Below are 27,972 nucleotides of genomic sequence, written 5' to 3'. Positions count from 1 at the left end.
TCGGCAATCTTGACCCTAGAGGGTTCAGAATATGGAGTGTATGAACAAAACAAGCCAAGATTACCTGTCATATGATCAGAGGCTCCAGAATCAAGGATTCAATGATTTTGACTATCAACATGGAAAGTTGTACCTTGCTGGACCACATTACTAGTGGCCTTAGGAGGTTGAGTCAAAAGTCTCTAAAGTTGTTCAAACTGAGTCTTGCTAAGAAAGACACCATCAGAGTCAGAGGATGCATGAGGGTCATCAACCTTGTCATCAGTAGAAACCGGATATGCACGACCTTTATTTTGTCCTTTGGGCTTCCAATTTGCAGGTTTCCCGCGGATTTCCCAACATTTCTCACGGGTATGACCAATTTTATTGCAGTGAGTGCACCATGGACGACCATCCAGTCTTGATTCTCCGGAGGAACGGTCAATGGTACGGTTGGCAGCTAATGCAGACAAGCGACTCCTTTTCTCCCAGCATAACTCTCTGTCTACTGGCTTCTCTACGAACTTCAGCAAAGGCGTCAGCAAGTGAGGGTAACGGTCGCTGCCCCAATATTCGACCACGAACCTCATCAAGATCTCGGTTGAGTCCGGCAAGGAAATCATACAGTCTTTCCTTCTCCAAGTGTTTCTTAAATTGGGTATTAGCTTCCAATCCTTTAAGATCGGATACATAATAAAGATCCAATTCCTGCCATAAATTTGTTAGAGCAGTAAAATATTCAGTAATAGTCATACCCCTTTGACGAAAGTCTCTCAACTTATTTCTCAGTTCAAAGACTTGAGAGGTATTCTCCAGGTCTGAGTAATTTTTTTGAACAGCATCCCAAATTTCCTTGGCAGTATCGAAGAACAGATAGGTTTGGCCAATCAGTGGTTCCATGGAATTAGTCAGTCAAGCCATGACCAAGGAATTATTAATCTCCCAATTGTCATAATCAGGAGAATCCTCAATAGGTTTCTTAATTTTTCCCTCGAGATAGCCCATCTTACCCTTTGCCCGGATGACCAACTTAACCGATTGAAACCATTGCAGAAAATTCTTACCGTTCAACCGGTGATTAGTGATCTGCAAACCTAAGTTGTCTCCAGAGGGCTGAGAATTTGGAGCAGATGAGGAGGCAAAAGAACGATTCGAGGAAGCCATGAATAGAAAGTGAAGGTTTTGACGTGGACCCAAAAAAAAAATTTCTCTGATTTTATATCTGACCACTGGAACAGGGACAGACGAGGCCGACGAGGTGTTCTTGGCAGCTCACGCCGGAAAAAGAGTCCGGAAAGGCGACGCGTGGACTACACGCGCCGAAGAGTGACCGCGCATGTGGCGGCGCGTGGGCGGTCTGACGGCGACGGGTCCGGCTGCGTTCAACTCGTCGGAGCCTTCTGAGTTGAATGGTACCTCCACCTTCTCGATTGGAGGTCTGTAGGTATGGTTTCTGGGATTTGGGTTTAGGTTGGATTGTGTTTGGGTGGTTTTTTGGATGATTTGAGCCTTGAAGGTGGCTGATTTAGGGTAGGAACGAACCCGCTCTTGATACCATATTGAAAAAAGGTTTCTGTATATTGATATTGAATAAGTTACATGAGTGTGTATTTATACAAGAAAGAATCGCTCAGAACCACTCAGCGATGACTAATCAATCCTAATCACAATCAATTCTAATCAATCATAATCAATCCTAATCAATCATAATCAATCCTAATTAATAGGAAATAAAAACGGAAACATATTTGAATTCTGATTTTCTACACTTGTCTCTCTGTAGAAAATCAGAATTCAAACATGTTTCCGTTTTTATTTCCTATTAATTATGATTGATTATGATTGATTAGGATTGATTGTGATTGATTAGAATTGATTGTAATTAGGATTGATTAGTCATCGCTTAGTCATTCTTAGCGATTCTTTCTTGTATAAATACTCACTCATGTAAATTATTCAAGATCAATATACAGAAACTTCTTTTCAATATGGTATCAAGAGCGGGTTCGTTCCTACCCTAATTCAAAGCTGAAATAACCATCCAAACACTTCCATCACCGTCAAACACCTCCTAAACACCTCCTTGAATCTGTCCAACACAGAAACCTAGTCTACTGACCTCCGATCAAGAAAGTGAGGTGACCATTCGACTCAGAAGGATCGGACGAGTCGACCGCCGCTGGACCCATCGCTGTCAACCGCCGCACGCACCGCCACGCGCCGTCACAAGCGCGGCCATTCTCCGGCGCGTGAGCTCCACGCGCCGCCTTCCCAACGTCTTTTTCCGCCGCGACTTGCACAGACCTTCTCGCCGGCTTATCCCCTTCCTGTTCCAGAGGTCAGATCAAAAATTTACAAAACTTGATTTTTCATCAACGGTCAACCCTTCTCTTTCTATTCATGGCTTCCTCCAAACACTTTTTCGCCTCCTCATCTGCCCCAAATTCTCAGTCCTCTAGAGACAACTTAGGTTTGCAGATCACCAATCACCGGTTGAACAGTAAGAATTTTCTGCAATGGTTTCAATCAGTTAAGTTGGTCATCCGGGCAAAGGGTAAGATGGGCTATCTTGAGGGAAAAATTAAGAAACCTACTGAGAATTCTCCTGATTATGACGATTGGGAGATTAATAATTCCTTGGTCATGGCTTGGCTGACTAATTCCATAGAACCACAGATTGGCCAAACCTATCTGTTCTTTGATACTGCCAAGGAAATTTGGGATGCTGTTCAACAGAATTACTCCGATCTGGAGAATACCTCTCAAGTTTTTGAACTGAGAAATAAGTTGAGAGACTTTCGTCAAAGGGGTATGACTGTTACTGAATATTTTACTGCACTGACGAATTTATGGCAGGAATTGGATCTTTATTATGCATCTGATCTTAAGGGATTGGAAGCTAATACCCAATTTAAAAAACACTTGGAGAAGGAAAGACTGTATGATTTCCTTGCCGGACTCAATCGAGATCTTGATGAGGTTCGTGGTCGAATATTGGGGCAGCGACCGTTACCTTCACTTGCTGACGCCTTTGCTGAAGTTCGTCGAGAAGCCAGTAGACGGAGAGTTATGCTGGGAGAAAACGAGTCGCTTGATCAGTCTGATAATATGTCTGCATTAGCTGCCAACCGTACCATTGACCGTTCCTCCGGAGAATCAAAACGGGATGGTCGTCCATGGTGCACCCACTGCAATAAAATTGGTCATACCCGTGAGAAATGTTGGGAAATCCACGGGAAACCTGCAAATTGGAAGCCCAAAGGACAAAATAAAGGTCGTGCATATCAGGTCTCTACTGATGACAAGGTTGATGAGCCTCATGCATCCTCTGACTCTGATGGTGCTTTCTTAGCAAGACTCAGTTTGAACAACTTCAGAGACTTTTGACTCAACCTCCTAAGGCCACTAGTCATGTGGTCCAGCAAGGCACAGCTTTCCATGTTGATAGTCAAAATCATTGGATCCTTGATTCTGGAGCCTCTGATCATATGACAGGTAATCTTGGCTTGTTTTGTTCATACACTCCATATTCTGAACCTTCTCGGGTCAAGATCGCCGATGGCAGTTTTTCCCAGATTGCGGGACACGGAACCATTAAACTTTCTGAGCTGATTACTTTGACATCAGTTCTTTATGTTCCTTCTCTGACTTGTAATCTCATTTCCATTAGCAAGCTCACCTCTGAGTTGCATTGCTTTGCTAAATTCTTTCCATATAGTTGTGTTTTTCAGGAACAGGACTCGGAGAGGATGATTGGCAGTGCTAGAGAGGATGATGGACTTTACTACTTTGAGGAGGATGTGACTCATGAAGCTGTTTCGTAGAAAAAAACTCTATGTTTCCTTTTGATTCATGTGATGATGTTATGCTGTGGCATCGTAGGCTAGGTCATCCAAATTTTATTTATCTTCAGAAGTTGTTGCCAAACTTATTTATTAATAAAAGTCCAAGTTTGTTTTCTTGTGATATTTGTCAACTTGCCAAGCATACCCGTGCTCATTATCCTTTTAAAGTTCACCATGACTCGTCCCCGTTTTCCTTAATTCATAGTGACATATGGGGTCCAGCCCGTGTTAAAAATATTTCAGGTACTCGATGGTTCATTACCTTCATTGATGACCATTCTCGAGTCTGTTAGGCGTATCTTCTAAAGGATAAGTCCGATGCTGCATCCGTGTTTAAAAAATTTCATGCCATGGTTCAAACCCAATTCCAAGTTGCTATACAAATTCTTCGTACAGATAATGGCAAAGAGTATTTTAACTCTATTCTTGGAGAATATCTTTCCCAACATGGCATCCTTCACCAAAGCTCGTGTCCTGACACACCCCAACAAAACGGAGTTGCGGAAAGAAAAAACCGACATCTCCTTGAAGTTGCTCGGGCTCTTATGTTTACCACGAGTGTTCCTAAATATCTTTGGGGAGAGGCAGTTCTCACTGCCTCGTATCTGATAAATCGAATGTCATCTCGCATTCTAAATTTCAGTCTCCTCTTTCTAGTCTTGTTCGTATCTTCCCTTCCTTCCGAGGTGTCTCTTCCTTACCTCTCAAGTTATTTGGTTGCGTTGTATTTGTCCATATTCCCTCCCATCAACGGTCTAAGCTTGATCCTAAGTCTCTTCAGTGTGTCTTTATTGGTTATTCTCCTACTCAACGTGGCTATAAGTGTTATTCACCCTCTCTTCGTAAGGTCTTTGTCTCTATGGATGTCACTTTTTCTGAAAATGACCCTTTCTTCCCCTCGACTTCTCTTCAGGGGGAGTCTATAGGAGTAAATGAAGATCAGTCATGGGAACCTACTGATGCCACGGTATTACCTCTACTTTTGGAAACAGGGGGAGCTACAGAATCCTCACCATCAGGAGCCTCCTCAAAATGGGGACAAGTTTATAGCAGGCAAAAGCCTCCTCAAAGTGTGAATAACCTTGAGCCTCTACACTGCCAGGATTCTGAACCATGTTCTAGTTCCAGCACCCCAATACTTGAGTGTCATGGTGAAAATGATCTACACTTGCCCATTGCTCTCAAAAAAGGTACTCGATCTTGTACTACTCATCCTATTTCTAATCATATTTCATATGGAAAGTTGTCCCCAGGGTTTCGTGCTTTCAATACTATGTTGGATAGTACAAAGATACCGAGAAATATACATGAGGCTCTCATGATAAAAAATGGAGGGATGCTGTCTTTGAAGAAATGAATGCTTTAGAAAGAAATGGAACTTGGGAGATAGTGACCCTACCCAAAGGAAAATAGGCAGTAGGATGCAAATGGGTGTTTACAATAAAATTCAATGCAGATAATAGCATCAACAGATACAAGGCAAGATTGGTTGCAAAGGATTTCACTCAGACTCATGGGATAGATTATCATGAGACTTTTGCTCCGGTTGCTAAAGTCAATACCATCTGAGTTCTCTTATCTCTTGCTGCCAATCTAGATTGGCCTCTGCAACAGTTAGATGTGAAGAATGCATTCCTAAATGGTGACTTACATGAAGAAGTCTATATGGATCCTCCACCTGGTTTTGAAAAGGGAAATGGATCAGTGTGTAAACTAAAAAAGTCTCTATATGGATTGAAACAATCTCCCAGAGCACAGACTGATCATACTCTCTTCCACAAACACTCTAAGGATGGTAAAATTGCTATTCTTATTGTATATGTAGATGATATAATTCTTACAGGTGATGATATTGAGGAATTGAACACCTTGAAGAAATTTCTAGCAGCTCAATTTGAACTCAAAGACCTTGGCACTCAAATATTGGTATGGAAGTTGCTAGGAGCAAAACAGGCATCACTCTAACACAAAAGAAATATGTTCTAGATCTTTTGTTGGAAACAGGAATGTTAGGGTGTAAACCTGCTGAGACACCTGTGGAACCTAATACCAAGTTAGGTATTGAAGATGGGAATGAGGTGGATAAAGAACAATATCAGCGATTGGTTGGTAAACTAATCTACTTATCTCTTACGCGTCCTGACATTGCCTTTGCGGTGAGTATGATTAGTCAATTCATGCACTCACCCAAGGAGAAGCATCTTAGTGCAGTCTATAGGGTGCTTAGATACCTCAAGAATACTCCAGGAAGAGGATTATTCTTTAAAAAGGGGTATAAAAGGACAATTGAAATCTACACTGATGCAGATTGGGCAGGCTCATCAGTAGACAGGAGATCTACCTCAGGCTATTGCACCTACGTGTAGGGAAATCTTGTTACTTGGAGAAGCAAAAAGCAAACAGTGGTTGCAAGAAGTAGTGCTGAAGCAGAATTTCGAACTTTAGCTCATGGAGTTTGTGAAGGAATCTGGTTGAGAAGACTTCTTCAAGAGTTGAAGATTTCATATTCCCTACCAATAAAACTATATTGTGACAACAAGGCAGCTGTTAGCATTGCTCAAAATCTTGTGCATCATGATCGAACAAAGCACGTGGAAGTTGATCGTCACTTCATCAAAGAAAAATTAGATGATGGAAATGTGCGTTTGATATATGTTCCAACCAAAGAGCAAACGGCAGATATCCTTACCAAGGGCCTACACCGTCCAGCATTCGAAGACTTGATTGGCAAGTTGGGAATGATCAATATTTACCTCCCAACTTGAGGGGGAGTGTAGAAAATCAGAATTCAAACATGTTTCCGTTTTTATTTCCTATTAATTAGGATTGATAATGATTGATTAGGATTGATTGTGATTGATTAGAATTGATTGTAATTAGGATTGATTAGTCATCGCTTAGTCATTCTTAGCGATTCTTTCTTGTATAAATACTCACTCATGTAAATTATTCAAGATCAATATACAGAAACTTCTTTTCAATACTCTCCATTTTCTATTTCCTATCACGGTAATTGGAGCTTGCTTACTAAATTTTTGATTATTTTCCTTTGTTAATATCAGTAACCATCCGCTGGTATTAGAGCCTTCCACCATGTCTCTTGTGGCAAACAAGTGGGCGCAGGTGGTAACACAGGTATTGTAGTGTTCGATGGGAACTAGTCAAAGGACTAGAGACAATTGCAAGGTGGATTGTAAGGATCCAATTGCAAGGTATGGGACTTGAGTCGCACATCAGAAATATGGGACTCCAATGGAGGTTTTATATGGTCTTGGACTCTCCCACCACAATGCCTAGCTTTTGTAGTGAGATTCTCCCAAGCTTTATATCAAAATAAAAAATAGAACTTAAAAAAAAATAATGGCCATATTTAGGACAACATAAACTTCAAATTTTTCAGGAAATATTTCCACATCTAGAAGAACAAGAGTTCTGCTCAATATATGCTGCACCAGTAATTTACACCATTAACAAAATCTTATTAAAAAACAAAACAAATCATACAGCCTAATACACAGAAGTAGGCTCTTTAACCAAGAAGTTAATCATTCTTTCATCCATAGCAGTTCAGTTCAATATTAGTTCTAATAAAGGGGGGAACACCAAAAAAATGAAGACACCAAAAAATTATCCAAGCCAGGCACCCATAAGTCTGTAGCATTACAATATAAGCAGAGAATGAAAACATTACTATACTGTGCATTGTAATACAATTGATTGACAGAACTAATGACAAGTGAGAATAGGACTTACAAGTCTGGTTACTGATTTCTTTCCATTTTCATCACTTTCATAAACACGCCTGAGAGCATCTGGAAGAACTTTCCAGAATTCATTAACAAATTCACTTCCCTTCCGCCTACTATTTTGCAAGATGTCATTAGCCAAGTATAGAAAAGAGATACGCTGCTCTTTCTGGGAAGAGCTGAATAATTTATCCCACGTTTCAACTATTTCTTTTGCTCTCTTCCGGTGAGAAATACACAAACGGGATAACGCTGATTGGATGTTTAAGAAATACAAATGGCAATACAACAATCAAACTCAAACAAAAATAGGAAGGGGGAAATCATGTGAAAAAAAAAAAAAAAAAAAAAAGAGATTGAAAAAAATAAATCACATTAATATTGAAAATAATATTACTTTTAGAAATTTATTTAGCTAGCGGGGAAAAATGTCCATTACCAATTGCTAAATGCAACATGTGACCGGCATACTGATAAATCTGGTGCTAAACAAGTTGTTTTGGCCTCTATAGGTGGCATAGAAACAATGCATTCAATTTCTTAAAAAAAACGTAAAAAATACACATACGATCTTACTTGTATACTAAGAAATGAAAACATGTCAAATGATGTGATGTAAACCCATGCACAAAATCAAGAAAATAGAAAGTACGGAATGAAGATATAGGCTGCATTTTGTTAGATATACTTTTTTATGTCCAAACCACAGTGCAGTGTTACAGTACCAGTTAAATGTAAAAGAATACATTGTGTATTGATCTGTGTCAGGGAGTTACAATATATAGAGACCCTAATGGGCTTAAGTGTAAGGCTCAAACCTAATCCAAACCTAATCCTAATACAGTCAGAATACAGTCAGACTATTTACGGATAAGACAGAATCCAATCATATCTAATCAAATCTAATCATATCATATCTAATATTCTAACACTCCCCCTCAAGCTGGTGCGTATATATTATGAGCACCAAGCTTGTTACAAATGTATTCAACCCGAGGACCTCTAAGAGCTTTAGTAAAAACATCTGCTAGTTGATTAGACGAGTTGACAAAAGCTGTCTTGATTTCTCCTGACTGAATCTTTTCCCGAATGAAGTGACAATCAATCTCTATATGTTTGGTCCTCTCATGAAAAACAGGATTAGAAGATATATGTAGCGCAGCTTGATTATCACAGATGAGTGTCATGGGTTGTTTCTGTTCACAAAGATGAAGCTCCTGAATCAACTGCTTTAACCAGATCAACTCACAGGTAGTATTTGCCATTGCACGATACTCAGCTTCTGCACTAGATCGGGAAACAACAGGTTGTTTCTTGCTTTTCCATGAGATTAAGTTTCCTCCGAAGAAGACACAATAACCAGAAGTAGAGCGTCTGTCCGAGGGTGATCCTGCCCAATCGGCATCTGAGTAACCACAAATTTCTGTATTTCCCTGATCCGACACACCTTTCCAGACTCCCCCTGAGCAACAAAACCAGGTGGTTGCTCCATGTAAACTTCTTCTTGTAAATCACCATGAAGAAAGGCATTTTTGATGTCAAGTTGAAGGAGTGGCCAGTGACGAACAGCAGCAAGGGCAAGAAAGAGGCGGACTGACGCCATCTTAGCGACCGGAGAAAATGTATCGCTATAATCAAGGCCAAAGATTTGAGTAAAACCCTTGGCAACTAAACGTGCCTTGAGACGATCAATATGGCCATCAGGTCCAACGTTCACAGTAAAAACCCAGCGACAACCAACTATAGACTTATCTGGAGGAGCAGAAACAAGGTCCCAAGTGCCATTGGAATGAAGTGCAGTCATCTCATCAAGCATTGCTTGGCGCCACCCTGGATGGGAAAGTGCTTCACCTGTGGTCTTAGGAATAGAAATAGAAGAAAGACTAGAAACAAAGGTGAAATGAGGTGAAGAAAGACGGTCATAACTCAAAAAGGTATAAAGAGGATAAGGGTTACGAGTAGCACGTGTACCTTTTCTTTGAGCAATGGGAAGAGTCTCTGATGAAGGATCCGGAGGGGAAGAAGCAACAGCAGTGGGCGATGAGCCAGCAAGAGTCGAGTCGACAGGAGGCACAGTTTTGCGACGCTGATAGGTGAGAAGTGGACGGTCCTCAGGTATAGAAGCAATAGGTTGCTCATCTGGAATAGAAGCACCTGCAGCTGGCAAAGACAAGTCAAGAAAAGGGACAGGAAGTACATGATCAACCTGTGACATCTGAGATGGGATAGAATTAAAGGGTTGTTGATCAAGAAAAGTGACATCAGCGGAAACTAAGCAACGCTTAAGGTCGGGAGAATAACAACGATAACCCTTTTGAAGACGAGAATAACCAAGAAAGATACACTGAAAGGCTTTGGATGTTAACTTATCCTTACCAGGAGTGAGATCATGAACAAAACAAGTACAACCAAAGACATGTGGAGTTAGAGGATAAAGAGGAACATCTGGAAGCAATAGATTATGAGGAATGTCATTGTGGAGCACAGATGAAGGCATGCGATTGATGAGAAAACAAGAGATGAGTACAGCATCTGCCCAGAAGTGAAGAGGAACCTGCATATGAATAAGAAGGGTACGGGCAGTTTCAATGAGATGTCTGTTTTTACGTTCAGCCACCCCATTTTGTTGTGGAGTGTGAGGACAAGTAGTTTGATGTAAAGTACCTTGCGTGGCCAAGAAATTAGAAAAATCAATAGAAACATATTCCTTAGCATTATCACTACGTAGAATACGAATAGAAACACCAAATTGAGTATGGATCTCAGTAGAAAACTTTTTATAAATGGAAAATAACTCAGAACGATTTTTCATTAAATAGGTCCAAGTGCAACGGGAAAAATCATCAATAAAGGTAACGAAATACCGAAAACCTAAAACAGACAAGGTACGACTTGGACCCCAGATATCTGAATGAACAAGAGAGAAAGGGGCATCAGCTCGTTTATTGACTCGACTGGCAAAAGAGGAGCGTGTATGCTTCCCTTGTTGACATGACACACAATCTAAAGACCGAAGACCGGACAAAAGAGGAACCATTTTCTGCAACTTTGAAAGACTTGGATGACCAAGGCGACTGTGGATAAGTTGTGGAGATTCTGTGAGAGAGCATGCTACTGAAGGACGAGGCACATCCAGATAATAAAGCCCCCGTGACTCACGACCCACTCCAATCATTTTCCCCGTACCCAGATCCTGCACAGAAACAGAATGGTTAGAGAAAGTAATGGTGCAAGTGAGGGAGTGGATCAACTTACTAATAGAAATTAAGTTATAAGGGATGCCAGGAATGTAATAGACAGATGTCAGGGCCAAGGTAGAGGTCGGACGAGCTTGTCCAATCCCACAAACTGGGGCTTTGGTTCCATCCGCAAGGGTAAAAGACGGTAAATGATCAGAATAAGTAAGAGATGTAAAGAGTTCCTTATTACCACAGAGATGATCGGTAGCACCGGAGTCAAATATCCAAGTGCCAAGTGATGTAGAATGAGAAACACAAGCAACGGGATTACCAGTATAAGGCTGAGACTGAGGAGAAGCCTTCCTGAGAGGGGTTTGGAGTGCAGCACAGTCCGAACCTGAACCAAATGATGCTTTGTCTGACTGAGCTATATTTGCAACAATAGAAGGAGAGTTAACCTCCGAGAGATCAGGAGATGCTGCTGTCATTTAAAGATAAAATATAAAAGCCGTAAACGAAGGCAAACGATATCCAATCAAGAAGAACCACGCGTCTAAGGTCAGACCCACAAAGAAACAATCACAGATCCAGAAAGGGGAGGAGAAGGCGAGCTTCTCTGTCCAAGACCGGCCGGAAAAAACCGCCGGAATAGTGCTCACGCGCCGGCAGAAGGTGCCGCGTGAAGCCCACGCGCAGTGAAGACAGGTGGCGCGTGACGGCGCGTGGGAGATGCGTTGCTGACCGGACCACCACAGACCTGGTCGCCGGGAAGAGACGGTCCTGATCGCGTGAAGTTTGGTCGGAAAAGTCGCCGGAAAAAGTCTTCGGTTGCCTGAACAGTGATTCTGACGGCGGGCGGTGGTTCCGGTGGCCGTCGAAGGTGCTGACGCGTTTGGAAAAATCACTCAGAGGCTGTTTACAGCCCTAGAAGGCTTGCCGGAAGGACGCACGGCAAGAAAGAGGACTCCTAAGCAGTGGGCTTAGGTTTTTAAAGCAAAAAACAAGGTTTCTGAGCGGAAGCGAGGGTTCCTAGAACGAAAGAGCTCTGATACCAAGTTAAATGTAAAAGAATACATTGTGTATTGATCTGTGTCAGGGAGTTACAATATATAGAGACCCTAATGGGCTTAAGTGTAAGGCCCAAACCTAATCCAAACCTAATCCTAATACAGTCAGAATACAGTCAGACTATTTACGGATAAGACAGAATCCAATCATATCTAATCAAATCTAATCATATCATATCTGATATTCTAACAGTACCCAATGCACTATAATGAACCAATAGCGCCATGGAAGGATTTATTCCCATAATATAAGTACTGGCAGCTTGATAATGCAGAAATAACTAAAAGAAGTATTGTAATTAAAACAACAAACAAACAAAAAATAAGAGGGAGCAATGCTGGATACATTCAATGCTTTGTTGCGAATTGTTGAGTTTCAACAACTTCTCTGCTAATATCTGCCCATCAAATATGTCGTTGCCCATTCTGCTTTTTGCCAAGCTTTACATATCCCAGAGATTTTCCTATAATTCACAGGAAATGGATATCAACTAAATAAAGGAGTTGATGCATAGAATGAAACAAAAACGCATAATCAAAATGATGTAAATTCATCATGAAAAAGCCAATGAGCTTCTAAAATTTAATATCAACTCAATAAGGAGTTTGGTAGATAAGGAAATTTTATTACTAAAAAAGAATGGAAACAACAGCTATAGGGAGGATAATATATACTCCGCACAGAAAAAGCAAAATACATCAAAGAAAATGGAAAAATCAAGAATGTAAGCATGATGTATATCTGAAATGGAAACTCCTTCAAAACAGCCATTAGAAGAACACTGATAAGATCATAAAAACAATACTATCTCATACAGCAAGTTGAGGTCAAAACGACAACCTCAAAGATGAAAGCATTCCACTCCATTCCAACCAAATACACAAAAAGAATGCATAAACTACACATTATCAGAATAATTTTAGCCCCCTTGCTTTCAAGCCTTAATAAAACAGCTCCAAAGTATAAATGCAAACCTGTGCTCACCAACCGCTCCCCAACAAATAAAATAAAATAAATACATCGTTCCATTAAGAAAATAGCCACCTTTTATTACAAGTGAAGAACAAGTGTCCAACTGTTCCTGAATTAAAAGAAAGAAAAAATACTAACATGTGCCCAAGTAAAGGTCAACATGAACTTGCCACTAGTGTATGAGGTAGAGCATCATGCATTTATTCAATGGAAACAGCACCAAATTAAACAGAGTACATAATGACATCATCACAACAACGGATGAAATGACAGTAGGCAAAATTCACTGACACAAGACCAAGTACCCTCTGATTCTTTTTTTTGAAATAAAAGATGTAAGTAGAACTGTCAACCCACCAGGCATTCTCTCTCTTTACATTTCTCTCTCTTTACATTTTTTGGAGAATGATAAGTTCATTTGAAAATAAAGCCAAAGATTAAATACATTTTGTTGAACTTGGTCAAGAGAGGCAGAATTGGAAAGTATATAAAAGAAGAAATAAGCAGGAGAAGAGGGGAGTAGTTCGTTGAGATAGTTAGCTTGAGGCAGTTAGTTAGAGCATAGGAATGTAAAGAGGATATTAAGGGATATTATGTTGAGTGGTTAAATAAGACAGAAAGTAGTGTAAGCTTTAGTTTTGTTAGTTGGAAAGTGAACATAGTCGTGTGGCTAAGTTCAGAAGGGGAAACCCTTGTAACGGATCTTAATCCCTGCTCATCAATCTCTTCAATACAATAAGCATTCTTGAGTATTTTTTCTGCAACCTTCTTATTTCTTGTTCTGAAATTCCTTTTTAACATCTACTCTGAGGTTGTCTTTGTTCAAGAATCCTAACACATTTATAATTTATGAGGCAAAGGTAAAGAGGGATGCATCTAACATCATCCACAAGACAAAACATGTAGAAACAGAGACATCCACAGAAGCGGAAATAAGAAATAAAAATTCAACATAAAATGGCTAAACAAAACTTCTTTAACTCCCCTCTCATATCCTTTTCTCTTTGAAACTCTCAACGTAAAACATCTTATCAGGACAAATAGACACTATCCTTTAATACTAGTCTTTTGACTCAGCCTCCTATTTGTTTCCTTAACCTCTAAAATCTATTTCAGCACTGACTAACTGTAGAAAATCTTTCCATTTTTTATTTTAATTAGTGATTGATTTTTTCCTTTAATAGGAATTTGAATTTTTGAATTTGCTTCTATAGACAGGATAGGGCTGATGACTCATTGCTGAGTCATTATCTATTTTTTTCTCATTTACTCTTGTATAAATACCCACTATCAATGTAAATCAAATGTATCAGTTTTCAGAAAAACCTTTGTTTTACATCTTTCAATACTAACAACATCCAATATTATGAAAAGCAAAAGATGCAATTATAGTTCATCTGAGCAATGTCACAAAGAAGATCATGGTCAAGAATTTCTATGCATAATAACAACATAGTAATGCAAATAATAAATTATAAATGTTGTACAAGTGCACTATCTAAATCTCAGAGTCAGAAGTTTCTTTAGCTTCAAGATTCCTAAAAAATGGAACTTTCAAGATATATTGGGATGATAAATATTGTTAAAAAATTTGGAGTTGGAAATTATGTAATTTAAACTACAAAAGAGCTAACAAATGCCCCAGGAAAAGAAATATCTCTACCCAATGATTGTCCCCAAATATAGCATGAAAGCTATAGCCTACCATAAAATAAATATCCCTGAAAGATGTTTTGCCAAGGACATGAGTGAGTTGCCATAATTGTTTGGTTAGCATCTCATTTTCTCCCATTCTGATGTTTATGATACTAACTCTAGTAGGCTGGTGGCATACAACATAGAAAAGTTGCCTTTAAAAATGACCCAAAAGAAATTTACAAGCAAAAGCAATGCCTTTCAACACCAAATTGCGAATGCCTAAAGTCCTCTCTTTCTTGGTTCTACAACAGACTTCCAGCTAACCAGATGATCTCTTTTCTTCAGCCCCCCTTCAATCCAAAAAAATCCATCATAATCTCATCTAGGCTGTCAGGCCATAGCTATCAATTGCAGGTAGCGGGCCCCCCAAAATGCTATAGCAGTATAGCGCGGGTGGCAGTGTAGCTGCTACATTGAAATCAACATAAATTCTATACTAAACTATACTACATATATATAGATGCTTAAAAATAAAAATTACCCAAAATTAAAGACATTCTTTCATAATTAATTCTATTGTCACTTCCATTCCAAACAAGGATTCAAGGAACATAAAGGAAGCAACAGGAATTCATTGCAAGGAACTAAATTAAATAAATTCAAGGAACACAAAGGAAGGATCTAAATACTGTCAAATGCATATTTCCTTGCTGGAATTCTGAACAGAACAAAGAAGAAAATACTCTCAATAGTTCCGAACAGAGCAGAAAATACCAACTCGGAGAGAAAATACTTGCAAAACAAAGGAGAAAGTGGATAGCCGGAAACAGAGTCAAGGAGAGGAGTCGCCAGATGTTGATGGGCTTACCAGAAAATGAGTCAGAATACCAGTCAAGAGAGACAGTCCAGATGAAGTTTCCAACTTAAAAAGGGGGTTAAAAGTCGATTATACCCCCTTAATATGAATGATAGGACACCAGTTACACAAGGAAAAATGGGATTAGCCCTTCCTTCACCATAGCACTACAATCCGCTACCTGCGACTGCGGATGCTACTGCAATCGTAGCGTCGTGCAGGGGAAATAGTTAAGGTAGGCAAAACAAGTCAACCCGCCCCTCCCCACCCTCAACCTGCCAAAAATGGGGTGGGTTGACCCGCCATTGGTGAGTTTGTTGGAAATACCAGTCCACCGTTTTGACTAAAAAAATAAAATGAAAAGTTTCATTTTTTCCTAATGTGTCATTTAATATTAAAAATATATATATAAAGAACTTATATTGGGATAATGACTTGTGGGATTAAATAAGAAGTGTGTGTCGGTGTGCAAATTTCTACAAATATTATTATTATAAAATTCCTTGAATGATAATATGTTGCGTGGAAACGCTTGTCTTTTTATTTTGTTCAGTTCGATCTTCAGTTGTAATGGTAGTGAACTCACCATTGGAGACAGCCATAGATGTTGCAATTTTGCAACAAAACTACTTCATATGCAAATAAAAAAGTCAAATGTGTCGTACATAATATATATAGCACTAAAGTCATGAATATGTTGGTGAAGAAACGATATGATATATATGAAGATGACAAGTTGAAATGAAAAAAAATAAAATAAAAAACACTAACCCGCGGATTGAACCTTCCCACCGGTCCTAACCCGCTTTGACCCGCCTACATGCAGGACGGATTGTGTTGGGTTGGTGGATTGAAATATACAACCCAACCCATCCTGTTAAGGCAGGTTGGTGGGTTGACTCATCAGGTTCAATCCACTTTGCCAACTGTAGAAATAGCAGCTGGGTGCCACTACCCACACCATAGGATAGCACGTGATATTGGTGCTATTGATAACCTAGTCTCAGGCCCAACAAGGATAAGATAGATAATAAAGATAGATTCTGGACAAGCACACCTGAACAGGGCTAATACATCAACCTCTCTTATAGAAGGAACTAAAAAATATCAAAAGGCTCATGTATTTCCCCTTGAAGGAACTAAAAAATATGTACGGGGCCATCTGGACCAAAAGCAAGAAAAAGTTGCATGAGGGGGAAAGTTTCCAGAATAATATTACCCAAGCCACCATTTGGTCCATTCATCAAATTACTACCCAACTGTGAAAATATTTTCAAAAATTAGAAGGGAAATTTTTTTCAAAAATTGAACATTATACACCATCAACAATAAGAGTCTGTCAATATGTCATCAACAAACTGCAATTAGGATCCACAACCTCCTCCAATCATACTCTTAGACCACTTATAAAGCTCTATCAACTACCCTGCAAATCATCCAACAAGGCAACTGCACAGCTAAAGTAAATAAAAAATGTAATACAGTATCACCTTGTCAAACTCTCCTTGGACCTCCAAACCAAGATTTTAGGTTCACTATTGAAAGAAAGTGAACATTGAAAGAAAACCTAAGATCCACCTCCTCCACCTAGGACCAACCCCTTCCAATCAATAATCCTTACGGTTGTACTGTAGTAGCAATAAATTTTATGGACTTATGAAAAGTTACACAAGCTCCCTAAGATATTTCTAAACATACCACAAGCAAAGAAAGCTAAAATAATGCTACTTCAACTGAGGAAACACCAACACCAAAAAAACCCACAAAGAATCCTCACCACAACTCTTCCTTAGTCCCTATACCTTTCCTTGTGCAAGAGCATCCTCAGAAAGACAGAGCACAAAATCCAAGAGATATCATATATTCAGCTCCATCAACCAAATCAAATCTAGGTGATTTTCACTTCCATAATCAATTTACAATAGTCAGTCGACCATTGTAAATTATATCAATAATAAAGGAAAAAGTAGTGAGCAATTTCCAATTAGTGAGTTCCTTCTAGTGACTTGCAAATGATAAAAATCCCATCTCCTTTCCTTATTGTATCTCATAGTAGTTAATTGCACCACAATAGCGTCATGAGTCGCGCCGTATGGACGTTGCGGTGCCTCGCCGCAAGAAACCGAGTCGCGTCGCACCAGAACGCAATAACGGCCATTGCGATCGCATTTGCAGCTAAATCGCGGCCATATTGCTGTCATAAAGCAAAATGTCAATTTTGTCCTAAATTTAATTGTGTAACTAAAAAATTTTAAGGGGTTTTTTAGTCTATCTGTGTTTCTTTCTATCACTTCTTCTATATCTGCCTTTAAAAAATGTTTCTTTTTCTCATTATTTTTGTCATATATCTATTTCGCTATTTCCGTAACTGCAATCCGCTATAGCGCTATAGCGTTTTTCAGGGTTGGCCGCGACATGCCGCAATCCGCATTTGATAACTTTGTTGTATCTAGAATTAGAAGACTACGTAATACCACTTGTTATGTGAATTCATCATAGATAACACTGTATCAATTAACCAGAAAATACAAATTCACCTTTCCCCAAGAAAAAGCAGTGTAAACCTCAAACTAGAGTAGTCATTATATTATGAAGTTGCTTTGTTACCCGAATGAGTACCATACCCAAACTGAGTTGTCAAAAATTTATTAACTATTGCTTTTAAATAATTCATTTTAGGATATTGGTCCAACAGATTTTCAAAATTGTTTTAATTTATTTTGGATCACTATTCGTAATTCGTGACATAATTTCTATGTCTATACTTCAGTATTGTCTTCACTAGCCTATAATATCAAATAAATAGCTTACCAATACTGTTTAAGATACCTACTATATCTTCATCTAACAACAGAGGTGTTCGTTATATGATATCTAAAATACTTCCTCACAAAGTTTATGCGCACTTCTACTCTATTTCTATGTATAACCCCTTCATAAAACATACGATAAACTCACATACTAAAAATTGTTGGTTTCGAACAAGATAAACACCGAGAACACTCAAGTTTTTCAAAATTGTGAAAAGAAAAATGAAACAGGTTTCAGATTGAAAAGAAACAACATTCAGAGGCACAAACAGGAGCAGCTAGGCATGGTAGTGAGATAGGGTTAGATCCACTTACAAAGGTTAAGGAGAGAAGAACACGAGCTTCTCTCGTAGTTGTCTTTTTGCCCTTCTGCTTCTTCTTCTTCCTCCTCCTCCTTCAGTGTGTGTAGATGAATAACCAGTGAAGAAGATGAAACGAAATAGAGAAGAATCTGCTCTGTTTTGAAACGAGAAAATGTTTTTCTATTTGCGTTGTAAAAAAATTGAAGAGAACGAAAAAATCATAAAGTAGAATTACAATTTTACCTGTGGAGTAAATAGAAAATGTTAACGGTTCTTGTGAGAAATTTATCCTTTTAAATGTTATAATTTTGTGTTATTTTAGATTCTAATAATTAATTTTCGTCAATCAATTATTAGAATTTATTGAATTTTATTACGAATTACTAATTAATTAATAAATTTCACCTAATAAATTTTAACTGTTGATTGACGAAAATTAACATTTAGGATCTAAAATGATACAAAATTATTAGATTTATTACGAATTACTAATTAATTAATTAATTTTTTCTTTTAAAGAATATAATTTTGTATCATTTTAAATCCTAACCAGATTTCCGTCAATCAATAGTTAAAATTTATTGGGTCAAACTTATTAATTAATTAGTAATTCTCAATAAAATCCAATAAATCATAATCGTTGATTGACGAAAATCAACTGTTATGATCTAAAATGACACAAAGTTATATCATTTAAAAGGACAAATATTTTTCCTTATATCAATTGTTTTATTTAAGTGTAATTTTTTAAGAACAAAGGATTTCTTCAATCAATAGAAATAAGTTATTTCCAGAGAGCTCAAAACGACGTCGTTTTGAGGCGAAAATCAAAGTGTTTTTGTAATTATAATATATTGCAGGATTATTTTAGTCTATATCATTATAATTTTTTAATCTTATAACTCAAAATGACGTCGTTTTAAGCTTACTGGAGATCTGGAAAAATACTTTTCCAATTTTTTAATTATAAATATATTCTCGAGTTTTTTATTCATTTGGAAAGTTATAAATGTATTTTTATTATAAAAATAAAAGAATTGGCATAAATTTAAGAATTTTTTATTAATCTAATATACATTCGTGTCTGATCAATCATTTTCATTTTTCGTTTTTTGTGAAAAATGCTAGGATTTCGTTAAATAAATTATTGTTTTAGTGTAATTTCATAATTTTTAATATATTTGTTCGGTCAATGTTATTTGAACCAATTGAGATGCCACTTCTAGTCTTATTGATGGGGATCCGATGGTTGTTGAAGGTGGCTCCTCTATGCGCTCCAATGGTCGAGAAGTGGTAATGCACCTACATATAATTTGATGCTCAATATTCGAAGGCTTCACCTTTGCATTTAGGTGGTGTTTGGTTCATGGGATATTTTTGGTTCACCGGGAAAATGTAATTACTAGGGATCTACAGGGAAAGTGAAATAGATAGGGAAGTTTAAAAAAAGTAGTTTGGTTGAACGAAATTTTACTCGGGAAATTTATGAAAGTGTATAAAACCTATGTTTGGTTGATGATAAAATTTGGATGGGTAAATAGAATGAAATGACAAATATAACCCCAATACAAATATGCTATTATGCGTACATGTGGCCAGTGTGTTCGCCATTTGTCATCCAAGTTCAAAAACGCAACGTCCTCCACGTGACCGTTTCGTCACTCCCCATCAAGTTCAGTGCATTTCTTAAACCAGGCGAGGTGAAGTGGGAGCTTCGTCGGCTTGAGGTCCTCAACTCTCTGTGAACAGGCACAACCGAGGTTGGACATGACGGTGGTGTTGTTCAGTGAACGTTCCTGTGCAAGTTAGGGTTCCACTTGGTTCTTGGCACCATATTTGTTGGTAAGTCAAGTTAATCCTTCCTCATAGATGTAAAACATGTTGCCTTCCCTAAGCTTGTAAATCGTCTGCATTTCGTTTTGATTGTGTGTTGGAATGTTGTGGGTGTCAAACCTTTTTGAAATCGAAAGATTCTGTTGAAAATTAAGATTTATGTAAACCCAGCTGCTGATATATATATATACATATATATATATATATATATATATATATATATTAATTGATTGTTACGTTTACATCTTCGTTTCTGGCATGTGACCGATTTAAGTAAAATAAGTCGCTTGCAGGGTACAGTGATTTATTTATTGTTTTCTTGCAGCTGTATTTCTTCACATATTGACCAGCAAAAAGATATGAAAACAAGCCATTAAGAAGGAGAAAACCATGTTAAGTGGGTTGCATACATTGTTTTAATGTACTGCAGTCAAACGAACCTTACGCACTATCAATGTCTGATGACCGTAACAATTGAGATATAATAATTATATATCAGAGATAGAGTTGTATTTGCAATGTTGTTCGTTTGTATGAATATTTTGTATTATCTGACTGTCAATTTGTGACTTTATTCTAACTGACCGCAGTTTCGGTTCGCGACTAGTATGCAAGGGAGGAGACCATTATTTGAAGGAAGCATGGGTGGAAACGGATCTGGAATTGGTGGGTCTGAAAGCATAATTTCTGGGCATTCTTCATCGTTATACACATCGAGGGTGAAGATGTGCTACTGTGGAGTGCCGGCTGCATTGCGTACGTCTCATACGGCCAGAAATTATAAGAGACAGTTTTTTGGATGCCCTAACTTCAGGACAACGCAAGATTGTCATTTCTTTGAATGGTTTGAAGAACCCACCTGCCGGACTTGTGTGAAGAATGAAAATATGAATAAAAGATTAGTTGTTTTGGTTATTGTAATTGTCATAACTTTTGGGATTATTATGTGGAAAGCGATAAAATGTGGTTGAAGTGAAACAGTCGTATGGGATGCTAAAGTGAAAGTGCATTTCCAAGTTGTAATGGTTTAGGGTTTGTTGTATATTTGTTGAACCTTCTATGACTATGGTTGTTAAGTATTATATTTGTTTGTATGTAAGTTTATTTAATTTAAGTTGAACCATCTGTTTGTGAGGTTTATGTGCAACCTTGTTTTGGCCAGATTTTGTCAAATTTGTTGAATGGTATGAACCAGATTTTGTTATATTTGTTGTATGGATTGAACTGTGTGTGAGATGGTGTTTCAGGTTATGTGGTTTTAAATTGGGAAAATGGAGGATCAGGCAGTTTTAGATGGTGTTGGAAGAGAGGAAGAGGAAGATGAGCTTTGCAGTTGTTTTGACAATTATGATGAAGTATGCAAAGAAGTTCAGGAGGAAAATTTGAAGGATGAGCTTGATCAATTTTCAACACCCTGATCTGAAAGGGCTTGTCAATATCTGCGGTTGTCAATTCTGGTTCTGGGTTTTCTGGAATTGGAGGGTTCATGGAAATAGCATCAAGTCTTCCTGTTATTCGGGTGCAGAAAAGGCTTGCTTTTTATGCAGAGGATCCACTCATTGACTACTTGATGATCATGGATGGTTTGCTAGAAGCTACGGGGAACAAGATCCGCAGGGTTTATGCTATTACAGATTCTGAGTTGTTGTACAATCAGGTTGGCATTTCAGTTTTTAGCATTATTCCTTTGTTTGATGAAGATCCAAGCAAACACTATAATGGGTATCTAACCAACTATATATATAGAGACATTCCCACTTTTGATTGGAGGTGTGGTAAAATTAGTAGCTCATATGTCTTTGATTATTTAAACATGAAGTAATAACATTTCAGTAGAAAAGATTTATGGTTCTCTGTCATCAGAAGCAACTGGTGCAGACAATGTGTTGGAGAAAAGTTTGATTGCACCAGCCTCTGATGCAGCCAAAAGCCAGACAACATTCCTCAAGCATCTGCTGAATTCATTGAAGAAATAACCAATCCAACTGAGTATATTCCTGTATTAGAATCAGAAGCAAAGTTAGTGAAAGAAATTGAATATTTGGAAACATGTTCCCAAAAAATAGACAAGCCTAAGCCTGAGCCTGCAGTTGCTGAAGTGCAGGAAAAATCAGAAGAACCAGGGAAGGATTCTCAAGACAAATCACAACAAATTTAGTTACCAAACACAGTTGCAATTTCTGATCCCTCAGCTGAAACCAATGACACACCATATTTTGACCTCCCAAAAAAATTTGCAATTTCTGACCCCTCACCCATTACTTAGGACAAGGAGTGTCAGTGATGGCATTGAGAATCCTGAGCTTGAGGTTCCACAAGTGCAGGAAAGGTCCAGAAGAACCAGTAAAGGGATCCCAAGAAAAACTACAAGTGGCTGAGCAGGAGGTGAAAGAGGCATTCAGAGTTAAAGACGTGGATCAGAATGGTTTAATTTCTGCTTCTGAGCTGCGCCATGTGATGACCAATCTTGGAGAGAAGGTCACTGATGATCATGTTGATGACATGAATCGAGAGGCTGATGTTCATGGTGATGGCAAAATAAATTATGATGAATTTGTTAAGGTGATGATGGCCAATTAATTACAAACTGAATGAGAATTTGGGGTTAAAATAGGACAGAGACAATTAGGACAAGGTTGACATTGTGTAGTACATCACCTAGTGGTAGCTTAATGTCAAAATTTTTCGTTCTACAGTGGTGGAATGATTTTTTTTTAGTTTGTCTTGTGACTGTGTCTCTCATGTTTTAATGTGCGGCGGTTCAGTTTGCTTTCTTCCACTCCTCAGTTTTGAACCCATGTAGAACTCTGCTTCCTGGAAAAATCAATCTTTAATGCTGATCCCAGTTACACACTACTGAAGATTTCTTTTCCTTTTTCTGTTTGTGGCTGAAATTGTGATCTCAACTTATTTTATTAAGTGTTTACTTTATTCATTAAGACAAACTCATGTCCTTAAGGATGTATTTTTTTAGACAAAAACATGCGTAACATCAAATTCAAAAGCACTCCCAACTCGAGGTGAATCACGATGGATGGGAGTTGGTATGGTACTCATAAAGGACATCATATCCGGATTTATAAACCTTGTTGGTTGATATGTTTACTATATATGTTATAAAAAAACATTGAAAGAATAAACTAACAATGAATGATTGACAATATGGCTCATCTTGGCTGGTTGCAATCGAAAATTTGAGAAAGATTCACCACGATTAGCATACGATATCATCATAAATTCAAAGGTACTTTAAGCTTTCTGATCTTATAATACAACAGTGCAGATGTTAAACATTATCAATGACATGTGTAACAACACTTAAATTACAACATAATCAATTTCCCAATATATGAGCTTCATTCCAAAGCACAATGAACATTGTCTACAACATACACTTGTAGTCAGTAGTCCAATGCACTCCCATTCTTGAAACAGCTTGACATTGAAGTTAGCCAACGTAGGGGTGGCACATGGCATACATGACAAATGATCCACAGCCAATTACACCACTGGATAGCCAATGTCATGTTGTGCAATCTGTCTCCACATTTGTTGTCCTTCTTTACTGGTATCTGCATATATAAACACTTAAATTACCATGCTGTTATGTTCATAGGACCAATGACATGGTTGTATTTGACTAGAAAGTAGCACCAGAATAATATAAACATCATGTTTTTAGTAACATGAGCAGCTGTGCTTCAAAAACAGTAGCATTCAGGAATGGTATCTTTCCAACCATACACTCGCAACATTCAATGTTTGTAGTCAGTAATTGGAGTGTTAAATCGAAAGGAACAATTCAATGTTATTTGCAGTCTGTTTATAAACATAGTGCATAACATAAACTAATAAACAGTTTAAATATAATTAGAGAATGAGCTTCTACAATCAAAATTTAGCATACCTTTTCATTTATGTCCTTCTTGGAACCAGAAACAAAAAATTATGAGTTAAAGAGCATCTACCGATTCTGAGTGATGCAATACCCAAAGTGTTGCTGTAAGCATGACTATGAACATGTTACTCATATTCCCTTGGCCAGGCCTACAAACCACTCTCCAAAAGCATCATAATTTACCTAACCAGCATATCCTTAAGCAATAGCACCTATTATTAAAACAGTAATTGATTAATACGATTCCTAATTGAGCAAACATGACAATAGTGTTCCTGCATCCACACAAAAACTGAGTAGCAGTGTTCATGTTCTCCCAACTAGGCAAGCTCTATTTTTCTGACTTGTTGCAATTTAAATATTTGAAAGTATGTAGCTTCTCCCAAAAGCACATCAAACCACACCAAAAGGTACCATAATCTGTATGGTTATATACACATACACTCCAAAAAATTCTGCACAACCCGTTTATAGAGAATTAGACAACAACCCAGCCAGCATACACTTCTTTCGCTGATCATTGCATTGCATGAAAACATCTGTCAAAGTTGTATCCTTTCCCAACAAGACAGCAAGTTGAACCATCTGTGAATCAGTAAGATCTCCAATTTTTTCCAGCTCTTCCATAATTGACATCCGCCTTATGCTCCCATCAGCTTGATGTTGAAAGCAGGCAACCAACTTGTCAATGCTATCAGTAGTCTTGCGATAGTTTTGATTAATATCTTTCATGACATCAACTATAGGAGCAACCAATGGATCTTCAGGTCTATCACGTTTCTTTCCCTTTTTGACAGTAGCAGTAGACACATCTGAGGATGGCACAACTTCTTCAACTGGGATCTCAGGGATCACTAGCTCTTCCAATGGTGTGGGTATGTAGTCCCCTGTAAAGTTTAGATAGTCGTCAAAAGCATTCACATTCTCCGCATTGCATTCAGCATTCTGCTCCATTGCATGGACCGATTCCCCCATCAACTCCGAATTACCTTCTGTTGCTGCATCCTTGCCAAATATGGTTCCCAATATGTCAAAGTACGGGAATGGCTTATTCCAAAGACCCTTTGCAGAAGGGTGAGACTGCGCAATAAGAATATTTGTTATAAATGGAATATGAATGCAACTGCGTAATGAAAGTTAGTAAAAGTTAATAACTTAAGTGAAAATCAATGTTACCTTCAACCATTCTTCGAAAATGTCCTTCTCGACGTCAACCATCTTCTTGGCGTCATTCCAACCGAAACCACTCCCACCACCATGTCCGGTCATTTCAGCAATAACATTGTATTGTTTTTTCAACAATTTCACCCTGGAGGTGACGTGCGGGATAGCTTTCAGTGTACAGTTAGGTATCTTACCATGCATCATCTTCTCTATTGCATTAGAGAAGCCTGGTTTAAACCCGTTCTCACCTCTAAAACATCCAGCCACCTCAGTTAGACAATCAATGAGGATCTTATCCTCCTCGGCAGTCCAAGTGTGATTACGTTTGGTTTTTGAATTCTGGTTGTCCTCACCCATAACTTGAATCCAACAAACACAAGATCTGCCATAAGTCAATAAAATTAGGGAACATATATTGATGAATTGTATGACATGAGGTTAAGAATATGAAGTAATAACAAATGTCGACAAAAGAGTAAACACCACAAACTAAACAAACATCCATAGCAGCATACATGACAAATACAGGTTGAAGCAGTTTTTAAGGTTTCAGTGATATTACAACCATCCACCGCAAATTCATTAAAGTTTACAAGCCAGACAACACTAATAAAACACAAATTGAACACATCATGCAATTATGTGCTGCAAATCAAGCACGATTCCTCCACGTGTTAAACATGGTATGTGCCATTTCATCCCTTCTGGCTGTCCATGCATTAGATGACTCCACATGAGTAATCAAATCAACACCTCCCAGGTCATCTTCAGCAGTATTCATGTCGACTTCTTCAGCTTCCAATGGGTCCACTGACATCTCTCTCCTTATATGGTTGTGAAGCAAGCAACATGCGCTGATAATCCTACATTGCGTTTTAACGGGATAGAATGATTTCGATCAAACAATTGCCCAACGCCCTTTTAGCATTCCAAAGACTCGTTCAATGACGTTCCTTGCAGAGGAGTGTTTCATATTAAAAAATTCTTGAGCTGTTCTTGGTTGGGCATCGTGCCTCCATTCGCTAAGATGATATCGTTGTCCTCTATACGGCGCAAGGAAACCTTCCCCATTCATGTAACCAGCATCACATAGGTAATAATACCCTACAACAAAAGATACGATGAACATATATCAATTCGGGCCATATCGTAAGTTAAGTTTTTTGTCAATATAATCAGGAATTACAAAGAGTCATAGGGAATACCTTTAGGAACCTTCAAACCGTTTGTACGAGCTATGTCATCTCTTAGCACCCTAGAATCTGCAGCTGAACCCTCCCAACCAGGCAAGACGAATATAAATTGACCATCTTGAGAACAAACCCCTAAAACATTAGTTGCAATTTCACCCTTTCGAGTCCGGTATCTGGCCTTATCTGCTTGTAAGGGATTAATCTTTATGTGTGTCCCATCAAGAGCTCCTAAACAATTCTATAATACGTATCACAAAATTAATAAGATAGTCATACGCTAGATGAGTGAATCTTATAGCAAGGGGTATAACTGTACAGCCACAACTGTCTTACCTTGAACCACTTCCACTTTTCATCAGTTGAGTTTTCCGGGATTGGCTCTGGTCGCTTAAGCAGAACATTATGACAACGTAACACTGCCAGCAACACATTAGAGAACTGTCTACTGATGGTTTCCCCTGACCGCATGAATTGTCTTTTAATTATCCTGTTCTTGACATCGTGAGCCAAGATGTGGAGAAAAATTGCAACCATCTCCTCAACACCCATATGTCGTGTCGGTTGAAGTTGGCCAACAGTTTTAAGCAACCCACACAAGTTATGAAAGCACCTCCTATCCATCCTTGTATTCTCGATACAAGCCGTGTCACTTATATGAACAATCCTAAGGAAGTTTACTTCCCTGACCCTAGCCCTACCACAAAAATTGTATGCCACTGCCCTGCGTCTATTTCTCCGATTTTCAGCAATGCGTAACAACACGGCACATATACTGACAAACATGTTAGTCAGTTGACTCAAACACTCCAAATGAGTAATCAGTATGAGAATGACACTAAACTCCATTCCATTGTCGTTTGCCATTATCTAACACGTGAAGGATAAAAACATTAAGATTAGTCAGTAAACATAAAATATTACAAATGTACGGCGGAAATAAGTCACAAGGTTGTCAAAATTATGTAAGATTCTCCTATTCCATCGCAATAACCAATCCAACAACGTTTTCGGCTAAATAAAAAAAATATAAGCAGACACGCACACACGCACCAGAACAACAACCAAACAAAGAAGTGGGAATAACAATTCTAACCAAAGTAATACGTTTTTGTCAACAATCAAACATGAGCCTTAATCAAAACAGAAAATATGACATTTAAGAGTTAATTATACATTTTACTTTCATTTTAAACTGTAACAAATAAATATTTCCAAAAAACACTTTAAAAATTATTTTCAAACATAAAGCATCAATATATATTCCAGGTCCAGACAAGTAGGGGCAGTTCATGGCTTCTGAGTTTCTCTTTGAAATCCTTTTATTTAGTAGTCACTTATTTGTGGCAATTGGCACTTGCCTAAAGCAGGACCATAGAATCATGTCCATTATTTTTTTTTTTAAACATGAGAATCATCCCTATTATGTTGTTACTTGCTTTCTTAAGATAGTCTAATATAGTTGTTCGTGTTGTTATGTAGTTTAACTGTC

General features: G+C 38.2%; 2 protein-coding genes across 3 annotated transcripts in view; both read right to left on the bottom strand.

Moving 5' to 3' along the window:
* Positions 1-18,545, bottom strand: part of LOC133296129 (uncharacterized) — a 40,433-nt gene extending 21,888 nt beyond the window's left edge. The window contains exons 1-4 of one of the 2 annotated variants that reach the window (XM_061495077.1): positions 18,409-18,545; positions 12,155-12,280; positions 9,422-9,449; positions 7,578-7,822 (exon numbers count right to left, since the gene is read on the bottom strand). In XM_061495077.1, coding sequence (XP_061351061.1) covers positions 7,578-7,822; positions 9,422-9,449; positions 12,155-12,241 — 360 coding nt within the window. In that variant the 5' untranslated portion in view covers positions 12,242-12,280; positions 18,409-18,545. The remainder of the gene's footprint in view (positions 1-7,577; positions 7,823-9,421; positions 9,450-12,154; positions 12,281-18,408) is intronic. The other variant, XM_061495076.1, reaches the window with a different exon arrangement.
* Positions 18,546-26,188: 7,643 nt separating this feature from the next.
* On the bottom strand, positions 26,189-27,347 carry LOC133296128 (protein ALP1-like). The gene is made up of 3 exons (XM_061495075.1): positions 26,817-27,347; positions 26,496-26,721; positions 26,189-26,394 (listed from the first exon to the last, which is right to left on the bottom strand). Exons 1-3 carry the CDS (start codon positions 27,345-27,347, stop codon positions 26,189-26,191), a joined length of 963 nt encoding a protein of 320 aa, XP_061351059.1.
* Between the last annotated feature and the right edge of the window lie 625 nt (positions 27,348-27,972).

Source organism: Gastrolobium bilobum, unplaced genomic scaffold, assembly GCF_033153095.1.
Source record: "Gastrolobium bilobum isolate Gb01-03AN ecotype WA unplaced genomic scaffold, APGP_CSIRO_Gbil_v1 utg13107, whole genome shotgun sequence".
NCBI lineage: Eukaryota > Viridiplantae > Streptophyta > Magnoliopsida > Fabales > Fabaceae > Gastrolobium > Gastrolobium bilobum.
The sequence above is the reverse complement of the archived record's forward strand: the minus strand, read 5'-3'. Positions and strand labels throughout refer to the sequence as shown.